At 36.0% G+C, this 27,741-nt stretch overlaps 1 protein-coding gene across 1 annotated transcript; it reads left to right on the forward strand.

Annotated features, from left to right (window-relative positions):
* Window positions 1–22,902: 22,902 nt before the first annotated feature.
* On the forward strand, window positions 22,903–27,520 carry LOC140827425 (chaperonin CPN60-2, mitochondrial-like). Its single transcript, XM_073190092.1, is given in 19 exon segments — window positions 22,903–23,114; window positions 23,218–23,242; window positions 23,366–23,497; window positions 24,090–24,233; window positions 24,235–24,250; window positions 24,361–24,536; window positions 24,654–24,749; window positions 24,894–24,998; window positions 25,084–25,170; window positions 25,247–25,336; window positions 25,422–25,502; window positions 25,586–25,654; window positions 25,797–25,874; window positions 26,140–26,235; window positions 26,337–26,436; window positions 26,516–26,619; window positions 26,782–26,887; window positions 26,961–27,039; window positions 27,190–27,520. Coding segments are annotated over 19 exon segments (1,737 nt in total). The 5' UTR covers window positions 22,903–23,076; the 3' UTR covers window positions 27,305–27,520.
* Window positions 27,521–27,741: the final 221 nt, after the last annotated feature.

Here is a 27,741-nt window from a genome sequence, read left to right on the forward strand (position 1 = left end):
GTCACACCTCAAGTCTGTAAGTTTTAAGGTTTTGAATTTATGTTATGTATTAAGCATTAAGTCATGATTTCAACATGTCCATGTTTTAATTTCAAATTACGTGCATCGTATGTTATTGATATTATGTTCATGCGTATTGGATTTACGTGTTGGGTAAATTATTGGAACAGTATCCCTCCTAGACGCTTGATTAACTGGGAAGCAAGAGAGGAGGACAAAGAGACTCGCGATGGGGAGAGAGACGCTCCTCCTCCTCCTCCTCCGCCAGATATGCAGGCGCAGATGGTCGTAGGTATGACGTAGTTCTTCACACATTTTGCGGGGAACCAGGCTTCGGAAAACATAGAGGCAAGACTCAGACCAGAGGCAGTATACGAGAGGTTCAGGCGGCTGAGACCAAAAGAGTTTTCGGGGACAACTTACCCGATGATAGCCGAGGGATGGATTAAATCCATCGAGGTGATTTTTGCCTTTATGGAGTTGCAAGATGCAGAAAGGGTCAGGTGTGCCACATTTCTACTGACCAGGGACGCCAGACTGTGGTGGGAGAGCATGCCCGTAGCAGCAAATTTGCAGACCCTTTCTTGGGATGGCTTTAAGGAGGTATTCTACTCCAAGTACTTCACTGAAAAAGTACGATCCAAACTGACCAGGGAATTCAAGACACTGCGACAGGTAGACATCAGTGTTGCAGAATTTGTCAGGAAGTTTGAAAGGGGGTGCCACTTTGTGCCCCTGATAGCTAATGATGCCCAGGGAAAGTTGAGGTATTTCATGGATGGGTTGCGGCCGATCTTGCTCCGAGATGTCCGAGTAGCTGGTCCTACTACATATGCAGTTGCCGTGTCTAGAGCTTTGGCGGCATAACAGGATCAGAGGGATATTGAGGCTGACAGACAGGACAAGAGGCCCTATCAGGCGCCGCAGCAGCAGCAACAGCAGAGAACCCAGTTCAAGAGGGCTTACCAAGGGCAGCCAGGGAAGAAGCGAGACCAGGGACCGCCAAAAGTCAAGGGTCCTATCCCGTAGCAGAAGGCTCCGCAGAGACCTGGTAATTTCCCAGTGTGTCAGAAATGCAATCGCCAACATCCGGGGTAGTGTGTATGGGGATCACGGAAATGATTTAAATGTGGAGCCAGTGACCACATGTTGAAAGACTACCCTCATTGGACGCAACCGACACAGGGAAGAGTGTTCGCCATGCATGCTCAGGAGGCGAACCCAGACATGGCATTGTTGACCGGTAACCGGTAACTTATTTAATTCAGCAGTAATAAATTTTTGCCTTGCATGTTGCATCGATTTGGAATCATTAGTGTTTTAGTTGGTATTTTGGTGTTATTCATTACATAAGGGTAATATTAGAACCTTTGGGATATAAGTTGTGATGTGCTAACGACTCTCAAGAAATATTTTCGTCAAGAGATTAGCCACGAAGGCCCTGATAGATTCAGGAGCCACTCACTCCTTTATCTCAGAGACATTCGTCCATCGGCCTTGACGTGAACTACTCGGTGACAGTCCCATCAGGGGAAGAACTGTTAGCTACTAGCGTGATCAGAGATATTGATCTAGAACTGCAGGGCCATCTGGTATATGCCAATCTGATAGTGTTGCCAATGCCAGAGTTTGATATTATCTTGGGAATGGACTGGCTGACGAAGAATAGAGTCCTGATTGATTTCCAGAAAAGGTCAGTGTTTGTAAGACCTTTGGGTAAGAGGCGAACCTTGATAGTTCAGTCGACTTTGAGAAACAGAATCCGTGAGGGACATTCTACTAATGAACGATTGCAAAAGTGGAGATTGAGAGATGAAGAAAAGAGCCGGAAGTTATATTCTAAGGTGGATGGTATAATTCGTTATCGAGATCGTTTATGGGTTCCTAGTGACGACTCTTTGAGGGAGCTCATTAGGAAGGAAGCTCATGACACACCATATTCCATTCATCCGTGAAGCACGAAGATGTACGAAGATTTGCAGTTGTTATATTGGTGGCCAGACATGAAGAGAAATATCCTGCGATTTGTATCCGAGTGTTTGACCTATCAAAAATTAAAAGCAGAGCATCAGAGGCTAGCGGGAAATCTTAAGCCACTTCCTATTCCCAAGTGGAAATGGGAAAATATTACTATGGATTTTGTTGTGGAATTGCCAAGGACTATTAAGGGATATAATGCTATGTGGGTGATAGTGGATCGTCTTACGAAATCAACGCATTTTTTACCTATCAAGAAGACATTCACCTTGACACAGTATGCAGAGTTATACATTCGAGAGATAGTTCGTCTGCATGGGATTCGCGTATCTATTGTTTCTGACAGAGATCCGAGATTTACGTCATCATTTTGGAAGATTTTTCATGCAGCGATAGGGACCAAATTATTATTCAGTATCAGTCAGAGAGAGTTATTCAAATTTGGAGGACCTACTTCTAGATTTTGTTATTGATTTTCAAGGAAGTTGGGAACCAAAATTACCTCTAGTGGAGTTCACCTACAATAACAGCTATCAATCATCTATTGGGATGGCTCCTTTTGAGGTACTTTACGGAAGGAAATTTAAATCTCCTATTCATTGGGATGAGGTTAGCGAAAGAAGAGAAATTTGTCCGGACTTGATAGAAGAGACTGCCGAGCTAGTAGTCAAAATTCGAGATACAATGAAGACTGCACAAAGCCGACAAAAAAATTATGCTGACAAGAGACGAAGGGACCTAGAGTTTCCAGTGGGAGACCACGTATTTGTGAAAATAGCATCTATGAAGGGTGTTATGCGATTTGGAAAAAAGGAAAACTTAGTCCAAGATTCATAGGGCCGTTTGAGATTTTGGAGAGAAATGAAACACTAGCCTATAGAGTGGCATTGCCACCGATGCTTTCTGGAGTACACAACGTGTTTCATATCTCGATGCTGAGAAAGTACATGTCGAACCCATCACATGTACTAAATCATGAACCTCTGAAATTAACTCCAAATATGACTTATGAAGAAAGACATGTCCAAATCTTGGGAAGGCAAGAAAGAAGACTTTGAAACAAAGTCATTCCAATGGTCAAGGTCAAGTGGCTGAATCACTCGGAGGAAGAAGCTACTTAGGAAACCGAGTGGCCTTGAGGAGTCGCTATCTGGATCTATTCGGTAAGTTCTAATTTCGATGACGAAATTTTATTTAAGGGGGAGGAATTGTAAGGTCCAAAATTAAGACGAAATAATCCAACTGCATGCAAATCTAGGGAAAATGAATAACTAGTAAATTAAATTGTTTTAATTGCTTAAATTGATAATGTTGATATTTTTATATGATTTTACAGTAGTTGTTTACTTAAATGCATTAAAATGTATTTTTAAAGGTTATTCGAGTTGCGATCGAGGAACTGAGACCGATGGATGAAAAATTGAAAATGTTTTTATTAAATAATTGTTTTTAATTATTTAAAATAAGGTGGATGCTTCTTCTTATTTTTGAAAATAAGGAGTTTTTAGGTGATTTTATACTCTGGGACGTAATTTTTATCAGTATTCGATTTTCAACAAAAATACGAACGTTTTGACAACCCGACTAATAATTTCACAAAATTTATTAAACAAAATAATTTTTAAAAGCACTAATTGGATTATTGGTCCTAACTAATCTTGTTAATGGGCCTAAGCTACCATTAACATTTTAATTAGTATTTAAAGTGCAAATCACCCCACAATGGAAACACATAACACATGCCTCACTCCACAATCCTCTCAAACTCTTTTCCCTCATCAAGACACGGCACACACACAACATTTCAAGGAGAAAGATTCGGTTTTTGTCAAGTAATTTCAAGCCAAGGTCGTTCGTCATCGTTCTTCGATTCGTCAACGATAATTCGTTCGTTATACACGAAAAGACACGCCATATTCTTTCATTTACTCATCATCACACCATAATATGTATTTATTTATGAATTGTATGAATAACAAGTGACACTTTTTATTTATTTTCGTTTTTGCACAACACATGAATTTTTGAAGCATGTTTTGACACAAAAACTTGATGTATATGTGCAAGAAGGGGCTGCCATGATTAGGGAAGGTTTAAGGGTTGTTTTTACACGATTTTAGGGGTCCTAGATTACACGAGACAAGCTGCACACAAGGATTGATAGAAGCTGGAACCAACTGCACGTTTTTGTTGGCAAGGTTCGGGTTTAAGGGGATGGGCCTTGCATGGCTTGAATTGGGTCATGGCTGAGTCATGGTCTGAGTCAGGGAAGGCTTCCTAGTGATGCTAGGACTCGAGAAAAGTGACCGGGAAGGATTCCTACCCAAGGGGAGTCGCGCAGGTGCAGCAGACGCGCAAGTGGAATGTGGCTCAGCCAGGGGGCTTAGGGCTGGTCTAGGCTAGGTCCTTAGGGTCCCAAGATAGTGCACAAGGGTCTGGGTCAGGGCCTGGCTTGGTTGGTTAGGGTCCTAGCATCAAAACATAGAGTCCTAGTGCTTGTGGAGTTCTCGGCCGCTGCTGTCTCCTGGTTGCGTGGCTGTGGCTTGAGCTTGGGTTCGAGTCCTAGGGGTTCTAAGGGTCCAGTAGGGTCCATAGGTGTCTGGTTTGAAGATGGCTCGGGGTGGTTCGGGTGTGGCTCGGTGAAAACGTAAGTTGGATCAAGGGTTTTAGGGCTTGGTTCGAACTAGGGCTTTGATGGTTTAAAGTTTGAAACATGGCTCAATGGCGGTCGATTCATGGTTCACGCGGGCTAATTAAATATAAAAAAGTTTAAGTTTTTAATTTGGAAATTTTATATTAAATTTTGATTTAATTTGGGATTAAAACACATAAATAAGTAATAATAAAAATAATAAATTAAAATCCGTTGATTTAAGATAAATAAAAATAGGAAAAAATTAATGTAAGCTTAAATAATTATTTAGGATGGTCTAGAAGTCAACGGAATTAAGAAAATGTCAAAATCGTAAAATTCTACGTCTAAGGTAAAACGGTAATTTTACACCCGAAAATTAGTAGACGTCATGGCACTGTCCTGAATGTTGTTTTTATGTTAATATGATTATTTTTAATTTTTATGGAATTTTATGATGGACGATAACGTTAAAAGACATGTTACATGCTTAGTTTAAAAGAATAACTTTATATGCATGTTTAATTTTTATGAGTGATGAAAATACGAAATGTTGAAGGAAGTGAAGTAATTGTGACTGATACGATGATATGTTAATACATAAGGCCAAGGCTCCGTTGATGAGTGAGAGTGTCGCTGATGTCCCCGTCGCCCAGTATTGTAGTTACATATAGATAGATCCATCGCCCCAATACGAATACGAAAGTCACAATTAATGATCTGAATTCAACGAAAGAAAAATGGAATACGTATATGAATATGTGAAAATGTTGATATGAAAATGGTTATGTTTATGTTTATGCATAATTACGAAAATTTTATTTTACGTACAAGTATTTTCACTGTTGGATGTGATCTGAGAATATGGTATGCTGAGTCTTTAGACTCACTAGGTGTGATTCATACAGGGGATTATGATAATATTGATAATAGAGGTCTTGATGGTTGATCTGACTGGACTGAAGGTGCACAAACCGGAGGACCAGCGCTAGTGTTCTGCACTAGACTTTTGATTAAGAATTATGATTTTTAGGTTTATGTTAAAGATATTTTTATGACTTTGATTATGATTTTAAGTGATTTTTGAGAGGTTGTTAGTTTTAGCAATTTTGATAAGTTATGATATGCAAACGATTGATGCTTTATGTTTTAAACTATTTTCTTTGGATTTTAAATATGTTTGTTGTTTTATTTTTAAAATGGTGCAAAAAATATTTTATAAATAAATATGAGTATTTCGGCCGAAGTAATGGAGAGTAAAAAAAAAATACTAGTAATTTTTAAGTAAATGAGTAGTGGACGTTTCAGATAGTGTCTGCATGAACCAATCAGTTATGATTAACGTACAGTACGGTCCTTTCATCTCATATATCCCGATCGAATCTGCAACCATTGGTTCATCGAGGGTTGCATATTAATTCGATAGCTATGTGTTACAATCATGAAATATTCACAGTGTCATTGCATGTACAACTAGAGAACATTTTCCCTAATGTCCATCCCACACTCTTGCCCGAGATTTCATATATTAGTATTTCGTTAAAACACACAGGCTTTCAACACTTGTAGGCGATCGGAGAATTCCCAACTACAATGCATTGTCTCCTACATATGTCGCAATTGCACTCAACCTCGCCACCTTGTGACCCTCGCGGAGTCGGTAAACGAGTCAAAGCACAATCCTAGTATGCAGAGCCTCAGTATTGTCCCGGGTCGTAAGGACTAATCATGTACAATCACAACCACAAACATTTCCTCTCGATGAATGATAACCACTTGGAAAGTCTGAGGGAGGGTTGTTTGGTATAATCAACATATGATTACCCATCTGCATGATTGGACATCCTATACCCTTACCATGAAACATGGTGCACAACATCACATATGATAATCTCAATCGACCTTTATCTTTTTTTTATGCGGCTGAATCGACTAGGAACGAATTTAGAATATATAATGTTTACAAATGAGTTTCAATATCGAATTACGATTCATTTGTATTAAAGTATAATCAAGGACTTTATCTATGCCGATTGCATGGGTACACAAATAAAGTAAAATGAAACCACAAAAAGATAAATTATATTAAAATAAATATTGTTTATTACAATTGAGTCTATAAATTCCCTAGCCAACCGTTGTCTTGAAGGGAATTTACCCTAGAGCCAAATACCCATAAACTTTAATCACATTGCTTCGCGATGATTCTCAAACAATGGTCTTGGAAAGGGCTTTGTAAGCTGATCGGCAATATTATCTGCAAAGGGCCGAATTTTTTTTCTTTTTTCTTATGGTGGCCGAGAGGTTTATTCAAGGGAGGAGAGTTTTTTTTGAGTTTTTGTGTGAAAAAACTTGTTGGTTGTATTATGAGTCCTAATTTTGAAACGAGCTCGAGTTTACGTCTAAAAAATAATTTTAAATGTGTTTTGAGGTGTTTTCAGGAGCTTGGTAAGCTTCGGGTCGAAATTTTGAGATCCAGGGGTAAACTGGTCATTTTGGGTTTCCAGGGGCAATAGGTAATTTTGCACCCGGGGTGAATTTTTAGTCCTGGCAGCTCCCTAAGCAAACCCAAGGGCAATAGGTAATTTTGCACCCGGGGTGAATTTTTTGTCCTGGCAGCTCCCTAAGCACAAATTTATCATGTTGTTAAATGTTTACGTGGCATGATTATGATTTTGATGTAATGATGAAAAATACGGTGTATGCTTCGTTTTAAGGAAAAATTATGTATACGCATGCCTTTATTAAGTGATGAATATGATGACATGTTTTGGAAGGATGGAGTTGGTTGTGACTAATACGATGACACGATGACATGTAAGGCCAGGGCTAAGTGGACGAGTAATGTTGTCGCTAATGTCATCACCACAGGTACCTCGGTTGCACAAAGATGGATCCGTCGACTTACATGATAATACAAAGGTCACAGCTGACGAACGGAATTCAAATTAAGAAAATGAACATGTATATGTCGATATGAATATTATCATGTTTTGACAGGTTACGATCATGCATATGTTTTTCTATGATCATGAAATGCATGTTGAATACAATATTTTTCATTGTTGCATGATATGTATATGTATTTGATATCACGGTACAGGTGTGTTGAGTCTTTAGACTCACTGGGTGTGATTGATGCAGATGAGCATGTCGATGAGGGGATATGAGGTGCAGGTGAACATGTCAATGCAGATGTGATTGATGCAGGTGAGCATGTCAATGAGCACTACGTTTTTATGAGTTTGAGTGGACATGAACATTTTGTTACGTTGATTTTGTTATAGTGATGGTTATCAAGATGTTTACTTGAGTTATTTTTACTTACACATATTATGGCCGCGTCGGAATTTTAAATACAATATTTTATTTGTAAGATATTTTTAAACCGCAGTATTTTATATGTTATAGGATTACGATTATTTTAAAAGGTGTTTTTTTTCAGCAGTATTGCATGCATGCATTATTTATGAATTTCAAAAAATATTCTAGTAGTATTTTAAATTAATAGACATCACAGTTGGTATCAGAGCAAGGGTTTTGTATAGGGTTGTGCACCGCCAGCTTCTGCAGCTCAGTCTTCGAACCTCAAGTCTGTAAGCTTTTATGTTTTAAATGTTTTTACTACTTTCACCTGCATGATTACATGGTTTATAATTCTCAGTACATGTTTAGATCGTCGGGATGATATTCCTCGAGGCGGCAGAGGCCCTCCACCACCACCGTCGATGGATGCATCTACCCGTGTACTGGAGGGTATGTCTAGGCTTATAGAGCAGGCCCAGCAGGCGCAACAGACACCCCGACCACAGCTGATGTTTATGAGCAGTTTAGACGGTTCAACCCAAAGGAGTTCGGGGGTACCACTGATCCATTATTGGTAGATGAATGGATTCGATCGCTGGAGTTGCACTATGAGTATCTGCAGATGAGAGATAGCGACCAGGTTAGGTGCTTCATATATATGTTGAGGGATAATGCATCCCTATGGTTGGAGGAAGCCGCTCATACAGTGGACTTGGCTACTCTCATGTGGGACAGGTTCAAGGAGATGTTTTATGGCAAGTATTTCCTAGTTGATGTCAGGGGCCGCCTGGCGAGGGAGTTTATGAGTCTCCACCAAGGAGACTCGACTGTGGCAGATTTTATTCGGAAGTTTGACAGAGGCTGCCACTTCATGCACATTATTGCCAGGGATGCCGCTCAGAAGCTAAGGCATTTCATGGACGGATTGAGGCCCACCTTACGTCGGGACGTTATGCAAATGAGGCTGGCGTGCTATGATGAGGCCACCGCCTATGATTTTCAAGCGGAGCAGGCCCTGCGGGACATAGACTTTGAGATGCAGAGGAAGCGGCATCAGGCCGAGTCCAGTTCTCAGCCGCAGAAGAAGCAGTATACAGGGCCGCCGAGGCAACAGGGACAGCAGAAGCCACAGGGACAGTATAGGGGGTCAGGACAGTAGCGGCCACATCAGGCACCAGGGGCTCCCAGGCCGGAGGGAGGACCACCGTGCAAGTAGTGCAACAAACTTAACTATGGCAAATTTATGTAGGGCACCTTCAGATGCTTCGTATGCAAATAAGAGGGGCACAAGGCGGCAGGTTGCCCTCATAACAAGGGCCCCACTACTGGCAGGGCATACGTGATGCATGTCGAGGAGGCTGAGGCGCAGCCAGATTCTACTTTGATCACTGGTAACCTTTACACTTAAGTTTTATGTATTTACCGCTTTGATTGTATTGGGTGATATGATTATTATGGGAACCTATTGGTAGGAGTGAGAACATAGAAGAATTAAAATGCATGTTCTACCTAGTTGGATTTAGGGATTGAATTACATGAATTTAGAATTTTAAGGGTCTATTTTCAAAATTTACAAAAATTTTAGAGATTTAATTTTTAGTTTTGAGAATCTTACTGTTGTAAGAGGGCCATAATGTAACTTTCGAAACTCTAAGGGCAAAATGAAAATTCCGAGTATTTTGAGGTTTAATTCGAAATTTTGGAAGGATACTTGGGCTAATTCAGTAATTTTTCCAGGATTTTTGGGACAATTACTAGTAAGAAATTTCTTAAGTTCAACTCGATCAGATTTAATATTATTTTTTATCGCAGGAAGGATATATATATATTTCAGGTGTAGCCACTCATGCATTGCTAGATTCCGGAGCTACACAGTCGTTTATATCAGAGACGTTCGCCAAGCGACTAGGAATCATATCAGTGGCGATGGATTTAGGATATCGATTCCATTCGGGGATCAGATGTTCACTTCTTAGATAGTGAGGTGATTGGAGATTCGGTTGCAGAGGTTTGCGGTGCAAGCAGACTTGATTTTTTGCTATCGTTGACATAGTTTGATATTATTCTGGGTATGGACTGGATTTCGTCAAACGGAGCTATCATAAACTTCCAACAGAGATAAGTATCTGTCCGCCCGCCCAGCAGTAAGCCGTTTATCTTTGAGGCAGCCACACACCAACAGATGCCGCACATCATTTCCTGCATGTGTGCAAGGAAGCTCATGAAGAGAGGCTGCCATGCGTTTTTGTCCAGCATTGTATCAGTGTCAGAGCCATTTAGGCAGAGGCTAGAGGACGTGGATGTGGTTAGAGAGTTCTCCAGTGTTTTCTCTGACGATGTTTCAGGCATCCCACCAGACAGAGAGGTGGACTTCTCTATTGAGCTCATGCCATGTACCGTGCCTCTCCCTAAGGCACCCTACCGTCTAAGCACTTTCCGAGATGAAAGAACCGAAAGATCAAATACATGATTTTCTAGATAAGGGATTCATTCGCCCAAAATTTTCTCCATGGGGTGAACCGGTACTGTTCCTTAAAAAGAAGAATGGCAGCATGAGGCTTTGCATTGACTACCGAGAGCTAAACAAGGTCACAATCAAGAACAAGTATCTGTTGCCAGGGATCAAGGATTTGTTTGATCAGCTTCGGGAAGCATCAGTGTTCTCCAAGATATATCTTTGATCAGGATACCATCAGCTGAAGGTGAGAGAGTCTGACATGCATAAGACAGACTTCCGAACGCATTATGGGCTCTATGAATTGAGTTTATGGTGATGCCCTTCAGACTGATGAACATGCCATTGATATTCTGATATCTCATGAATTGCGTGTTTCAGCCATATCTGGATCAGTTTGTCATATTTTTTATACATGACATACTGATTTATTCGAGGAGCAGCGAGGAGCATAGTTAGCATATGAGGACCGTACTGCAGACTCTACAGGAGCGATGGCTGTATGCCAAGTTCAGTAAGTGCGAGTTATGGCTTGACAGAGTGACATTTTTGTGTCACATTGTATCTCAGGATGGTATTGAGGTCGAACCCAGTAAAGTCAAGACAGTTAGATATTGGCCAGAGCCTAAGGATTGGCTGGTTATTACCGGAAGTTTATTCAGTGCTTTTCTTCTATTGTGGTGCCAATAACTGCATTGACGAAGAATAACGCCAAGTTTATCTGGGGAACTGAGTGCCAGGAGAGCTTTGACCGATTGAAGCATTGACCACTCCATCAAGGCAGGGAGAGTTCGTGGTTTACACATATTCTTCGAAGCTCGGTTTGGGCGCGGTTCTGATGCAGCATGATAAAGTTATAGCCTACGTGTCCAGACAGCTGAAGTTCCATGAGAAGATGAACATGATCTCCAAGCTAGATTTACCTCTTTGGCAAGAAAAGTTGAGGCACTTGAATTGAAAAAAAATGGTCAATTAAAAGCTATTCAAGAAATTTCGTGTCACATATGTGATACAAGTGATCATTCTACAAAAGATTATCCCACTTTGCCGTCTTTTAAAGAATGTCTCCGTGAACAAGTCAATGTTTTGAACAATTTCAAAAGGTCAAATTTTGAACCATTTTCTCAAAATTACAATCCAGGTTGGCGAAATCATCAAAATTTTAGTTGGAGGAATGATAATGTTGCACAATTTCCGCAACCAAATTTTAAAATCAACAAAATTTTCAAAATTATGTACCTTATATTCCTCCACCTAAAAGGAATTTGGAAGATTTATTGAATTCTTTCATTGCAAAGCAAGAGTCTATCAATACTCAAACTGCTCAAACCATGACAAATTTTAAAAAATACTCTTGCTAAATTTTCTTCTGCACTTAATGTTCATGAAAAAGGAAAATTTCCTTCACAACCACAGCCTAATCCCAAGGATCATCATTCACAAACTGGAACTTTTGGAACTCAACCGATGGATCAGGTAAAATCTGTTATTACCCTTCAAAGTGGTAAGGTTGTGGAAAAATCCATTCCTGAACCTTGTGAAGATGATGATAAATCAACTCCAAAGGGTAAGGATGGGGTACCCATAACTTGCGAAGAGGAGGTTCAACAGACAGTGTCACCATCATTCCCTCATGCATTGAAAAATACAAAAAAAATCAAATTTGAATTCTGATATATATGACATTTTTAAACAAGTAAAAGTTAATATTCCTTTATTAGATGCAATAAAACAGGTACCATCATATGCCAAATTTTTGAAAGACTTGTGCACTGTGAAAAGAAAATTGAATGTGAAAAAGAAAGCATTTTTAGCCGAACAAGTAAGTGCAATCATTCAAAATAATAATACTTTGAGATACAAAGACCCTGATTGTCCTACTATTTCATGTATTATTGCTGAACGAAAGATTAAAAAAGCCTGCTTGATCTTGGAGCTAATGTGAATTTACTTCCATATTCAGTTTATCAAGAACTCAATCTAGGCGAGTTAAAATCTACTTTGGTAACACTTTTACTTGCCGATAGATCTGTTAAAGTGCCAAGAGGTATGGTAGAAGACGTGTTGGTACAAGTTGATAACTTTGTATGTCCTGTCGATTTCATAGTTTTAGATACACAACCTATCGAAGCTTGTAATGCAATTCCTGTAATTCTGGGTCGTCCATTTTTAGCAACTTCTAATGCTCTTATAAATTGCAGGAATGGAATAATGAAGTTGTCATTTGGTAACATGACCTTGGAGCTCAATGTTTTTAATCTTTGTAAGCAACCACATGACAAATGAGATGAAAGTGAAGATGAAAATCTTCTTGAAACTCTTGTGGAAGAAAACATTCAAGAAGGGAGTACTCGTGATCAATTAGATATTTGTTCAATTGAAATTGTTAAAGAAAATGAAATTGATCTTGATGATTTTCTCAGGATCACTCGTTACCAGGATCAGAGAAAGAATTTGATGCAAAATATTATAACAAAGACGAACCACCCATATTGGAGTTAAAACCCTTGCCAGAAGAATTGAAGTATGCATTTCTTGGAGAAGATGAAACATATTCGGTGGTAATTTCTTCCAAACTAGCAAGTGATCAAGAAGGTAAATTAGCTGATATGCTTAAAAGACATAAAAATGCAATTGGTTGGACACTAAAAGATCTCAAGGGCATTAATCCACTAATTTGCACTCACAAAATTCACTTAGAAGAAAATGCAAAAACATCTCAACAACCACAAAGGAGATTAAATCCACATATGAAAGATGTTGTGAAAACTGAAGTTCTCAAAATACTTGATGTTTGGATTATCTACCCTATTTCTGATAGTAAGTGGGTAAGCCCAACACAAGTAGTTCCAAAAAAATCTGGCATCACAGTGATAAAAATGAAAAAGGTGAATTGTTAACAAGCCGAGTCCCATCTAGTTGGCGGATGTGTATTGATTATAGAAAATTAAATGACGCCACTAGAAAGATCATATTCCATTACCATTTTTGGATCAAATTTTAGAAAGAGTAGCATGTCATCCATACTACTGTTTTCTTGATGGATATTCAGGTTATTATCAAATTCCCATTGCACTCGAAGATCAAGATAAAAATACATTCACATGTCCTTTTGGAACATTTGCATTTAGAAGAATGTCATTTGGATTATGCAATGCCCCAGCAACATTTCAAAGATGCATGATAAGCATTTTTAGTGACATGGTTGAAAATTGTTTGGAGATATTCATGGATGATTTAACTGTTTTTGGGAATACATTTGATAATTGTCTTGAAAATTCGGAAAAAGTTTTAAAAAGATGCGAGGAAAAATGTCTTACTTTAAATTGGGAAAAATGTCATTACATGATTACTTCTGGGATTGTTTTGGGACATGTCTTGTCATCTCATGGAATTGAAGTTGATAAAGCCAAAGTTGATGTCATTGCCAATTTACCCCCTCCAAAAACCAGTAAAGAAATTCGCTCATTTTTGGGACATGCTGAATTTTATAGGAGGTTTATAAAAGACTTTAGTTCAATCTCTAAACCCATTTGTAACCTCTTAACAAAAGACACTGCATTTGAGTGGACTCAAGAATGTCAAAATGCTTTTGATAAAATCATTTGACATTTGACATCTGCTCCTATCATGCAACCTCCTGATTAGTATTTACCATTTGAAATCATGTGCGATGCGAGTGATTATACAGTCGGTTCAGTACTGGGTCAAAGAAGAAACGGTAAGCCTTACGTGATATATTATGCAAGTAGAATTTAAACAATGCTCAAATGAATTACTCCACAACTGAAAAAGAACTACTTGCTGTAATATTTGCATTAGATAAATTTTGTTCTTATTTGATTTACTGATCATTCTGCTATTAGATATTTATTGACCAAACAGGATGCAAAGCCATGACTGATACGATGGATTTTGTTGCTCCAAGAATTTGACATTATGATCAAAGATAAAAAAGGAACCGAGAATGTCGTAGCCGATCATTTATCGAGACTAATAACAGGATCATCTTGTGAAATGACACTAATTAACGATTATTTTCCTGATGAACATCTATTTTCAGTTACTACTACACCTTGGTTTGCTAACATAGTAAATTTTCTTGTGACAGGAAAAATGTCACCGCAATGGAGTTCCCAAGGTAAATGAAAATTTTTGAATGAGGTAAAAAACTTTTATTGGGATGATCCATATCTGTTCAAGTATTTTCCAGATCAAATTTTTCGACGTTGCATACCCGACAATGAGGTAAGTAGTGTCATTAAATTTTGTCATTCAGAAACATGCGGAGGACATTTTTCTTCAAAGAAAACGGCTGCAAAAATTTTGCAGTGTGGATTTTATTGGCCCACTTTGTTTAAAGACACCAACGAAATCAGCAAGATCTGTGAAAATTGTCAAAAAATTGGGTGCAATTTGAAAAAGAAACATGATGCCTTTGAATCCTATCATTGAAATTGAAATCTTTGACTGTTGGGGAATTGATTTAATGGAACCTTTTTCACCGTCGTTTGGATACTTGTATATTTTAGTTGCAGTTGATTATGTTTCCAAATGGATAGAGGCAATTCCATGTCGAACAAATGATCATAAAATCGTCATCAAATTTTTGAAAGAAAATATTTTTAGTAGACTTGGAATTCCTCGAGCCATGATAAGTGATCGGGGAACTTACTTTGTTAATAAATCATTTGCTTCATTAATGAAAAAATATGGTATTACTCACAAAGTAACTACTCCTTATCATCCTCAAACAATGGAGAAGTTGAATTAGCTAATAGGGAGATAAAGAAAATTTTGGAAAAAACTGTTAGCTCGAATAGAAAAGATTGGTCTCTGCGACTTAATGATGCACTTTGGACATATCGAACAGCTTTTAAAACATCATTGAATATGTCTCCCTATAGGTTGGTTTACGGAAAACATTGTCATTTGCCTATGGAATTGGAACATAAAGCTTATTGGGCTATCAAAACTTTTAATTCAAGCATGGATGATTGCAACAAATTGCGCAAATTGCAACTTAATGAACTTGATGAACTCAGAAATTATGCGTATGAGAATTCAACGATTTATAAAGTAAAAATGAAATCATTTCATGATAAAAAAATTCTTAGAAAATCTTTTGAGATTGGTAAAAAAGTTTTGCTTTATAATTCTCGACTTCACATATTCCCAGGAAAATTACGATCAAGATGGACATGCCCATATGTTGTAAAGCATGTGTATCCTTATGGAGCTGTGGATATTGAATCCTAAAAATGGTGATGTTTTAAAAGTTAATTGACAAAGGCTTAAACCATTTTTGGAAAATGAAATATTTCAAGAAAAGTTTATTTCCCTTTCTGATCCTTAAATTTTTATGTTGCATTTAATTTTGTTCCTTTTTATTTCAGGTTTCCTTAATCTTTTTATTTTCCCGGTTAAATGGCGGATAACGGTACTCCGTGACTCTCATAGTTGGTTAAATCAGTTTCCCACAATTTCTGATACAAAAAAAAAATCATTTCTGTAAATATTTTCCCTCTATTTCTGAAAATGTTCTAAGAAAAATTTATGCATGTAGGTGTGAAAGATTGAGATTGTTAATGCAAAAAGGAATTCCAGAAGATATTCGTCTTGTAATAGAAGCTAAGGTCCGACTAGGAGGAGAAGTTCCACAATCATTGCTCATTCGGTATTTTCCTGGATTAGGAAATAACACTTATGCGAAAAAACGAAGGGCCAAAAGGTTAGGGGTTGGTCATAAGTGTGCAAGATGGACTTGTGACAAACGATGCAGAGCTTTGGGATGTGTTTCCGATAACAGAGAAGATAAAATTGGTTTCATTAAGAATGGGCTGAGTAAGGAGTCTTTAGATAACATCTTATTGACTCTTGAGACGCATTCTAGTGGACATGTGCATATTGACCTTCTCCGTTTATGGAAACAATTTCAAGATGAGCGTCATAGTCTTGGGAATCCGACTAAAAAAGACCTTGTTTGCCAATTTATAAGAAAATTGGATGGGAGCATATCCTCGACTCATAGAAGGCGTTGAAGTCGTTTCTGGACGTAAAACCAGAGGAAAATTGTGAGCCACAATCACACTACTGTTTATATGCATGTGTGTCATTATTGTTTTTACTGTTTATTCTGCTTACAGCTATGACCCATAGTTTGTCATGATAATATATTACCCCTATAAAATCTCTCATCTTTCTCTTTATTTTCGCAGACCAAAAAGAAAGTAAAAACATGGTTGGATCCTCTGCACAAACATTAAAAATATTTGTGTATTTTGTGGGTCGAGTTCTGGAAAAAATGAAGTATTTGTAGAAGCATGGAATAAACTTGGAAAGATATTGGCTGAGAGAAAAATTCACTTGGTATATGTGGGAGGTAATATTGGGTTAATGGGATCTGTTTCAACATTTGCTCATCTTGGAGGTAGTCAGGTTTTAGGTATTATTCCTACAGCTTTAGCTGAAGGAAATATTACAGGTGTTACGATTGGGGAGGAATTAAAAGTTTCTTCTATGTATGAAAGAATTATCAAAATGATTGAAAATTATGTGCTTTTATCGCACTACCAGGTGGTTTTGGTACATTAGAAGAAATTTTTCACACTATTTCTTGGGCACAACTTAATATCCATAATAAACCTGTGGGCTTGTTGAATATCAATAATTATTATGACAGTTTGTTGATATTTCTTGATAAAGCTGTGGAACAGAATTTCATTTCAGAAAATTCACGACGGATGCTCATCTGTGCTTCGACTGCCGATCAATTAATTGATGATTTAGAAGCTTTTGTTCATAAGCCTTATCCGATGATAAAAAAATATCAATTGGTCGCAATCAAGCAGTAAGAAAAGAAAGTTGGATCATTGATTCAATAATCGTGGATCGGTTTGTGTTTGTTTCAGTTTCTTATCTTTAATAAAATTCCAGGTGATATCTCTTTCATTATGTACTCTTTATTAATAGTTATTTTGACATTAGGGACAATGTCATATTCTGATTATAGGGAGAACAAACTTAAAAATTTTAAAAAAATTATTTTAAAATAAAAACATGTTTATTGTTTGTATCTTATTAATTTTTTGCAAAAATATCATACATTACATGTTTGAAAGGTTTAGATTAGAAATTGTAATAATCTATCTAAGGATGTTTAAATTTTTATTTGAAAAAAAAAGTCAATTTTAATATTTTGATGACTATAAAAATATGATTTATGAAATCTTTTTGAATGATTAACCATTGTGATAAAATCAGTTATTAAAGTATATGGCCCAAGATATACCTGATAAAAGTGCCTAAAATTTTTAAACTCACACATATTTTGTGAGTGAGTGGAGAGGATTGAGAAAACAGCTTGCGAGCCTTATTGATCATCAGAGAGGCTATCTATTGTTTAGATCTTGTGTTCTTATTTTGAAAAAAAAATTGATATTTCTTAAAAAAAAAGAAAAAAAAAGAAAGATATTGAAGAGCTATGTAATTTTTAAGTTACATGCTGCGACCCATTTATCTCTCATAAAAATACAAATAAAAAAAAGAAAAGAAAAGAAAGAAAGAGAGAAATACATTGTACAAATTAAATAAATATGTGGTCAAGAAGCATAAACTTAGTCTGATTCCACGATGTAAAAAAAATCAAGAAAAAAAATATAATAAGAACAACTGGATTTTAAATCAATGGATTTCCTATCTTTTGATTAGTTTGGCTCGTTTGTCTGTCTGCATTATGTAAACCATTTCCTGAGCATTTATCTTTATTCCAACTCCATGAGAGAAATGATTCCCATAAATTGAAACACATATTAACCTGTGAGAATATGGAGTTGAGACTCTTACTAGGAATTTCTGAAGGCCATGTGCATTTAACTACCTGAAAATAAGCTTTGAATTGACCAGTTCAGATTATTTCATAAATTATAATTATAATGATCTTGATATAACTTTGACAGTTTTCAAATTTAATTTAAAAAATTGGATAGTTCTGATTACATTTCTATTTAAATTAATCAATATGTTTTGTGTTGTTATTAACGCTTAAATTGCTAGGGACTAGCAATGGTTGGTGAGTGTGATAAAGATAAAAAATTGTATATTAATTAAATATTTTATAAATATAAATATATAGTTTTTGTTTTATTAAATTTTCAAATATTATATGTTTTATAATAAATTGTATAAAATATAAGTTATTGTGTAATTATTTTTTTACTATTTTTTATAGGTTCGATATAACAAAAAAAAACTTGGCGTTGCAAATGGGATTAAGATGATTTTGGACCTGTAGAAATTTGATGTTAATATCTACAATATTGGTGACAAGCATGATATAAAAATCTTCTCACAAATGAGATCAAATTAAGCAACAATTAAAGTTATCAAAGAAGTGGCAGTTTTAACATGCTCTAGTATTTTGGCCATATCTCTCAAATTACTTGGTCAAATGGTTAAAAAAATACCACAATTCAAAAAACTCAGATATCTACATGTTTGTTTTTATGTGGAGAAGAAAATTCGGATGGGAAGATTTTCAAAAGTGATGTTTATTAAAATATTAATTTCTTGGAACACCGCTGAAGACTTATGTGTAAAAAAAATAATATTTTATTTGTGGTTGTTTCTCCAAATTTGGCTATAAATAGGGGTGTATTGTAATGTATTGAGATATACCTCATTTTATGAACAAACCTTTGAGTTCATAATATTTCTCTCTTTGTTTTTCCTTTATTCTTCATTTAAATATAATTAGCATGTTAAATTCATATTCAAAGTTTTACACTTTGAATAATGAGTAGCTAACTTCCCAAAGTTGAGATGAAAAGGTGAAGCTCTTGGCATGATAATAAGGTTATTAAAGGTAAGAATCTATGTTTTATATTATTTAATCATTATTTATTGTTTATGTTATATTTATTTCTTTAAATATTATTATACCCTACTTATAAGTGAGAGTTTTGATTTATTGTAGCTATATGTTACACTAAATTCTTGGAACCATTTAAATGTTAGTTTGGTATTACCAACCATTTAAAGTGGATGCCTTGATTTATTATATATGAATATATCATAATATTAATTTCTTGGTACCATTTAAATGTTTGTTTGGTTTTACCAACCATTTAAAGTGGGAACCTTGATTTAGTTTTTACAAATATATATATATATATATATATATATATATATATATATATATATATATATATATATATAACACAATAAATACTTGACAACATTTACAAGTTTTGGTATATATTATATGCTTATAAGATAATAATATATAACATAATAAAAATATGATTATTTAATATATATTGGAACCATTTTATTAAGTTGATTTTAATAATGTTCATTAATGTTAACTTTATTAAAATTCCAAGAGTGGATCCTTAAATCTCAACTACATAAATTAAAATTTGAACAATAAAAAATTACCAATTAAAGATTCAAATCATTAAAAGAAAAAAAAACAAAAACAAAAAGACATCGTAGTGGACTTGTAATTACCTTAGCTTCCCTGTGGATACGATATTCGGACTCACCAAATTATACTACTTGTGGACAACCTGCTATTGAGAGTGCAACAATCAAAGTCGCAACAGGCCGCGTCGGAAATTTTAAACTGCGATATTTTATTTGTCAGAGATTTTTAAACCGCGGTATTTTTATCTGTTATGGGATTACGATTATTTTTTAAAAAGTGTATTTTTCTGTAGTATTGCATGCATGCATGATTTATGATTTCAAAAAAAATAATATCTAGTAGTATTTTAAATTAGTAGACGTCACACATGCGGTTTACGTAAACAGATTTTGGACTTTACACACACATAACAAAATCTTGTGCTATAAGCAACAAAGATAATAAAATATTTATTTATGTCAAGTGTACCATGCTACAAATTGGAAGACTCAAACAAGTAAACAGAAGAATTATTTCATTAATCACATGTTTAATAGTCGTTGCATTGAGTTTGAACATACCACCGTTTACATAACATTTTCCAACAACATTCCATTCTTAGGAAAGCGAACTTTTATGACTCAAAGACAATATCAAAATCATACTTGTTTAAAAGATAACCGAACACTAAATTCTTTCGAACCTCTGAAACATATATCACATTGTTGAGAGTTAGCTCTTTCCCAGACGTCATCTTCAATATCACTTTCCCTTATCCCTTGATATCTGAGGAAGCAAAGTTTCCCATAAACAGTTTTCCATCATTCTTTATTCATCCAGAGATGCAAACATGCTTATCGGAGAAAACATGACGAGTGGACAAGTATCGATCCACCACTCCCTTGGATTCGGCCCTACAAAATTTACTTAAAAAATGACAGTACATAAGTTCATATTTGAAATCTCCTTAGATATGTCCTCCACAAGATTAACCTAACAATTCTTTTCGGCTTTTTGCATCGAGAAGCCTTGTGGCCTGGACCGCCACAATTGTATCATTTTCCATGAACTTTTTTCTTGAACATATCTCTCTTAGGTCCCAACTTGGAAGTTCCACCAGTAAATTTCTTTGCCTTCGAGCTTTGTCCTTGTTCGACAATATTGGTCTTAGACATAGCAGGATTGAGAAACATTTTTGAGGATACCTTTTTGTTTTCTTCAATACGAAGCCTAACAACCAGTTCTTCAATATTCATCTCCTTTTGTTTGTGCTTCCGATATTTTTTGAAATCATTCCAAGTCGGAGGGAGCTTTTCAATGATAGACGTCACTTGGAAATTTTCACTCAGTTCCATGCACTCCGCATGAATATCATGTAGGATCACTTGGAGTTCTTGAACATGACTGATAACCACTTTTGATTCGCCATCTTGTAGTCCAAGAATCGGCCAACAATAAATTTCTTGGCCCCGTCATCTTTGGTTTTGTATTTCCGATACAAAAAATCCCACAATTCCCAAGCCGTCTTCTTTTCACTATACACATTTTATCGCGAATCAGCCAAACCATTCATTATATAATTTCTACACAAGAAATCTGAATGGTACCATGCATCAATAGCACTAGCACTCCATACATTTTCGTCAACCTCAGTTGGTTTGGAAGTATTCTCGGTGAGAAATCTTGCTAGATTCAAGGTGGTGAGATAGAAGAATATCTTATGTTGTCACCTTTTGAAATTCGAGTTGTCGAATTTATCTGGATTATCAGCATGACTCACAGACATCGTAGCAGCATGATAAGTCACCTTGATAACTGGAGGGTGACTTTGGCACATTCGAGTCATTCGAATCAACAGTAATATCTGAAACAAATAACGTAGTGAATATACCGAATCTGTTTTAAGATTGTTAGACAAAATATTGTAGACGATACAAAATACAGGAAATGAATTTTATTATTTACAAACCAAAATTTACAACTTGATTAGAAAATAAAATCAGCCTTAGAAACGATAGGTCTATTATCGAATTAAAACAAAATAAATTGATAATAAATTAACTAAGTTTCTCATTGAGTTGATGAACCTCTCACTCTAAAGAGATTGTGTCTATCAAAACTGCTACACCACTATATAGACATACAAAAAAATAATAGACAAATAAGTTAAATCGTATAATAAAATAACACCGGAAATATAATCCAACAATACTATTTGTATGAGGAAAATAATGAAACAAACAAACCGAGGTATGTAACAAAGTATAATTTTCTTAAAACAGGTTCGTCATTTACATGAGGTGCTTGAGGATCAATTCAGACATTTGTTTTTTAGGATACAATACTTGAACTAATAGTGAATTAAGCATCAATTCACTACTCCAAAGAACTTAAATAGTACACTCACTTTATCACTAAATCTCAACGAAGTCCAAATGAAAAGATAATGTTATGAAATGCAAGAGAATATTTGAGTGAAATCTTGAGTGTAAGTGTAGATTGAGAAAATAAACACACTTACTTATAAACTCAAAAAAAGCATTCCAAAAGTCATTCAAGAATGTAAAGAACTAAAAGTTTACATTAACTCAAAAATATGGAGAGTCAAAAGACACTCCTACGTTGCAAAACTTTTCATTCAAACTTTAGATTTAATTCCAATTTCCGATAGGATCTCCGACCCGACTCAATTCATAAAAAAATTATTTTTTATTTCAAAAGTATTATTTTTTCATAGTGAATATAGATCGGGTCGACCCATCACACAGATAAATTTTGTGAGACCAATCTCCGACCTGACCAAACTCATAAAAAAATATTATTGTTTATGACAAAAATATTGTTTTTTATAATGAATTTAGATCGGATCGATCCGACCGTCAACAGACAAACTCAAAAAAGAAGTATGCTGAGCGCTGCATATTTTGATTTAATTTTTAAGATAAAATTAGCTTTAGTTTTTTTGAGTGAAAAAATAGATTTAATTGTTTATTTTTCCCTCAATTCCAAATAAACGTGAATATGGTATTACCAGCTTACCCTTCATTAATTATGATATTTCCAAGTTAACCTTAGGGTTTAACCATAAACCCCTCGTTAAAAACCAAAGCAGCCCTCTTCTTCTAGACCCTTCTCCTTTTCGGGTGTATTAAAAGACGCAGTCTCGTTGTTGAAACTAAAGAAAAAGGAGATCAAACAAGGCTTTTGCTGAATTTTCTCTGCAAAAGATCAAGTCCCCACATCACAGATATTAGTTAATTCTTCTTTCGGTCTTCGTATTTTCTGGCCCAAGACTGCAACATGTATCGTTTCGCTGCAAACCTAGCATCCAAGGCCAGGTATCCACGAACCCATCAGTAGAAGCTTTACATTTCAACATTTTGTGGTGAAATTCTTTTGGTTTTTGTTTATTATAGACACTCATTATTGTTTATTGTTCAGGGTTGCAAGAAGCAGCATCCAGCAGGTTTTTTGTCGACCAAAAGACTCGTTTATTTGTTTATTTTATTGATTTGAAGTTGAAATGGTTCTGGTTTACCATTACTCATAATTGTTATCGTGGGTTTTTGGTTGTGTTTTATCTCTGTAGTTTGGCAGTGGAGTGGGTTGGACCAGGAACTATGCCGCAAAAGACATCAGATTTGGAGTGGAGGCGAGGTCTCTTATGCTTAAAGGTGTGGAAGATCTCGCAGATGCAGTTCAAGTCACGATGGGGCCGAAGGTATTACTTCTTTTCGTTGATCATTCTTTATTAGTTGAAATAGGCTCTGTGAAGTTGCCTCGCTCTTGATAAACACTTTGAAGGACATGATAGAGGTTGTAGAAGAGAAAAATAGGATTTTGACCTGGTGATTGATTTATTTTGTTTTTGTGTTCAAGTGGTATGATATGATGGGAGAGAGGCGAACCAAATGGACAATAGGTTTCTAAAATGTTGCCCTTCTGTAAAATTCTTGCCAGTGCTTGAAGTGTGACAAGTTGTCTGTTTTGGTTAGCAATGATAAATTGCAGTTCAGTTTGCCATATCTTTTTATGTTTATTCTGTAACTTGAATGCTAGTTTGACTAACATTTTGGACAGAAACAGCCTTGTTGAGTTGTTATTTATTGGGTATTAGAATGTGTTGTGTGCTTGGCTGCGTTCTTTAATATATGCTGTGTTGTTTAGAGCAGTTTCTTGGTGGTTAGTTTTTCCAAGTTCAGATTGATGTTTTGGATTCTTTCTTCACCATATTCTCATGAGTTTACTTCCAGATCAACTTTTGGTGCTATGTTCTACTTTGATGGCTGATCGATGTTGTTTTATTATTTTAGGGCCGTAATGTGGTGATTGAACAGAGTTGGGGTGCCCCTAAAGTGACAAAGGATGGTGTGACAGTTGCAAAGAGCATTGAATTTAAGGACAAAATTAAGAATATTGGGGCAAGCCTTGTAAAACAGGTTGCAAATGCTACAAACTGAAGTGGCTGGAGATGGTATGCTGTAATCATTATTAGTTAATAGATTTACTTAATCTACTCATCCGTGTTTTATGTCATCAAGATTGTTTATTCATGCTAATAATATGCTAATTTTGGAACTTTAGGTACTACTTGTGCTACTGTTCTCACCCGTGCAATATTTGCCGAAGGGTGTAAATCAGTAGCAGCAGGTATGAACGCCATGGATCTAAGGCGGGGAATTTCCATGGCGGTTGATTCTGTGGTCACAAACTTGAAAAGCAGGGCCAGAATGATAAGCACGTCAGAGGAGATTGCTCAGGTTTCTTTGTTGCTCTCTTTCTTTGAACGAATGGAGTTTTATCTTTGTTTGGTGGTAGTCATATGGTGCTCAATGAATAGTTTTTTTTAACTATCAATTGCAATATTCCTTTCGTAGGTTGGGACAATCTCTGCTAATGGAGAACGAGAAATAGGTGAGCTGATTGCAAAAGCTATGGAAAAAGTTGGTAAAGAAGGTGTCATTACAATACAAGTGAGACATTGCCCATGGATATATTTGTTTTATGCTGTCCAAGTAAATTGTGTGGATTCGTTGTCTTTTACCGTATGTGTGTTGGGTTTAATTTTTTTGAACTCTGTTGCTTCAATATCTCCTTAATCTAGTTATCCTCTGTAGGATGGAAAGACATTGTTCAATGAACTCGAAGTTGTGGAGGGAATGAAGCTAGATAGAGGTTATATTTCTCCATACTTCATTACAAACCAGAAGAATCAGAAATGTGTAAGTGTATTGAACCAATAAGACAACGAGAGTGGATTAAGTTATACTTTCTCTCCAACTTAAACTCGCGATTTATCTCTGATAGGAAATGGACGAACCCATCATTCTTATTCATGAGAAGAAAATATCAAGCTTAAATGGGATTGTGAAAGTTCTAGAGCTGGCTTTAAAGGTTAATCCGTTGATCCTTACAATCATCTTAAGGTCATGTTAACTTTTTGTTGCAATTATATTTTGAGTCTGTGCAGAGGCAAAGGCCACTATTGATAGTTGCAGAAGATGTGGAAAGTGAGGCACTTGCAACTCTTATACTGAACAAGATTCGTGCTGGAATTAAGGTACATCTATATTTTTTAACGTCGAAGTATATTGATCTACAGGGCAATCATATGGACTCATCATTTTTAAAAATTAATATTGCAGGTTTGTGCTATTAAAGCTCCTGGTTTTGGAGAGAACAGGAAATCTGGTTTGCAAGATCTTGCAGTTTTAACAGGAGGCCAGGTAATGCTTATTATGTGTCATTATTTCTTCCATGAATATAGTATAGCATGTGGCAACGTGTTTGATCTAGCTGTCTTTTTTAGGTCTTAACTGAAGAACTGGGACTATACCTTGACGAAGTGAATTTGGATATGCTGGGCTCATGTAAAAAGGTACAAATTCTTTGTAGATTCTCTCGTAGATGTTTTGACCTTCTAATTTTATTTTGGGAACAAGTTTACGTGTACCCTATATTTATTATTGTTTTATATTATTTATATATTGCATGGATTTAGCTTACAGTTCTTCTTTTAGGTCTCTATATCCAAGGATGACACTGTTATACTTGATGGGTTTGGTGAAAAGAAAGTCATAGAAGAAAGATCTGAGCAGGTTCTTTTTTCATTTACTGCGTCAGTTTTAAACTTTTTGTGGAATGTTTCTTTAATAGTTAGTGCATGGAGTCTATGTTCTGGCCATTTTGAATCCGGGATATAGCGCCATAAATAAAGTGCTAACATAGGATTTATGCTTTATATTTGTGAAAATGTTCAAAAAAGTATTGTTCTCGTGGAGCGAAGGCATAGAGACGCTCTTTTGAACCTGGAACACGTTTTTATTTAGTCGGTTCTCTGACAAGACCTGCTTATACTCGCAGATTAGGTCAGCAATTGAATTGAGTACCTCTGACTATGACAAGGAGAAGTTGCAAGAGAGGCTAGCTAAACTTTCTGGTGGTGTAGCTGTTCTTAAGGTCTGTCATCCTTCTCCTACATGTTGAAGCGTCTAGGTTTAGATTAATGATCAGTGATGGACGTTATCTATTTGATTTTAGTAAATGGTTTTGCCACACAGATTGGAGGAGCCAGTGAAGCAGAGGTTAGTGAGAAAAAAGATAGGGTGACAGATGCTCTAAATGCCACAAAGGCAGCTGTGGAAGAAGGAATTGTGCCTGGTATATTCTACTTTCCATCTTGTCTGGCATGAAAGTATATTGAGAATTCACAGCTGAAGGTGTTAAAAAACTTGTACAGGTGGTGGAGTTGCTCTACTTTATGCATCGAAGGAATTAGATAAGTTGCCAACTGCGAACTTTGATCAGAAGATTGGTGTTCAAATTATTCAGAATGCATTGAAGGTCATTCAAACTCTCTCTATCTGTCTATATATAGTCTGTGTTGTTTGTCAAATTAAGGATTTTAAATCATGGGAGATCAACAGCCCTTTGCGAGCCAATTTGTTTAGCCACTTGCTATATCAACACACATCATTTATTTACATTTTTTTGACCTTTATGTAGATGCCGGTACATACTATTGCCAAAAATGCCGGAGTAGAAGGTGCTGTTGTTGTCGGTAAATTATTGGAACAAGATAATCCCGATCTTGGATACGATGCAGCTAAAGGTGTGCGCAGGAATTTGTATATATTGTGTGTGCCAGGAGTGCATAATCATGCTAATATTTTTTGATCAAACAGGTGAATACGTTGACATGGTTAAGGCCGGAGTGATCGATCCGTTAAAAGTTATCAGAACAGCTCTTGTCGATGCTGCTAGGTAAGTCAGACTTGACTATACCCGATGAATTGGTTATAGTTCCAACATGAATACCACATGATTGAACACCAATCAATGTAAATCGGTGTTGCTTTCTCACTTTGGGTTGTAGAATAAGTCTAATATGCAAAGCGGTTCAATTTTCTGCAGCGTCTCTTCTTTGATGACCACCACAGAAGCTATCATCGTCGAACAACCTACTGAGGAGAAGCCATCCCCGGCAATGGGTGGCGGCATGGGTGGAATGGGTGGCATGGATTACTAGGAGAGTAAGAGATGATCTGATATATATACGTTTGGAAATCAATAATCGATTAATGGGTTTTTGGTGAGTTTAGATGCGGTATCTAAATCCATGTTTCTGTTATTTATGGAGAGGTGAAAATATTAATCTCGATCTCGTAGGAGTGATTGATGATTAGAGACTAATTGTTCAAAGTTACATTTACCATTGAGAGCAATTGGAGGTTTTGTTCTGTTACTGATATTTACTTTGGGTGATTTATAGTTTTATAAAACTGAAAATCTTTGGCCACATTTAGAATTTTCTTTATTTCAAGTAAAAAATATCAAATTTAAAATTATTTCTTCTTTATTGATTTTGTTGACATAGCCCATAGGGGTATAATAACGTATGATTGTTTCTTTTCTAGCTAAAATAAATCATTTTAAGGCTAAACTTACGATGTTATTTATTATCAT

This window comes from Primulina eburnea, chromosome 3 (genome assembly GCF_022965805.1).
Source record: "Primulina eburnea isolate SZY01 chromosome 3, ASM2296580v1, whole genome shotgun sequence".
Classification (NCBI taxonomy): Eukaryota; Viridiplantae; Streptophyta; class Magnoliopsida; order Lamiales; family Gesneriaceae; genus Primulina; species Primulina eburnea.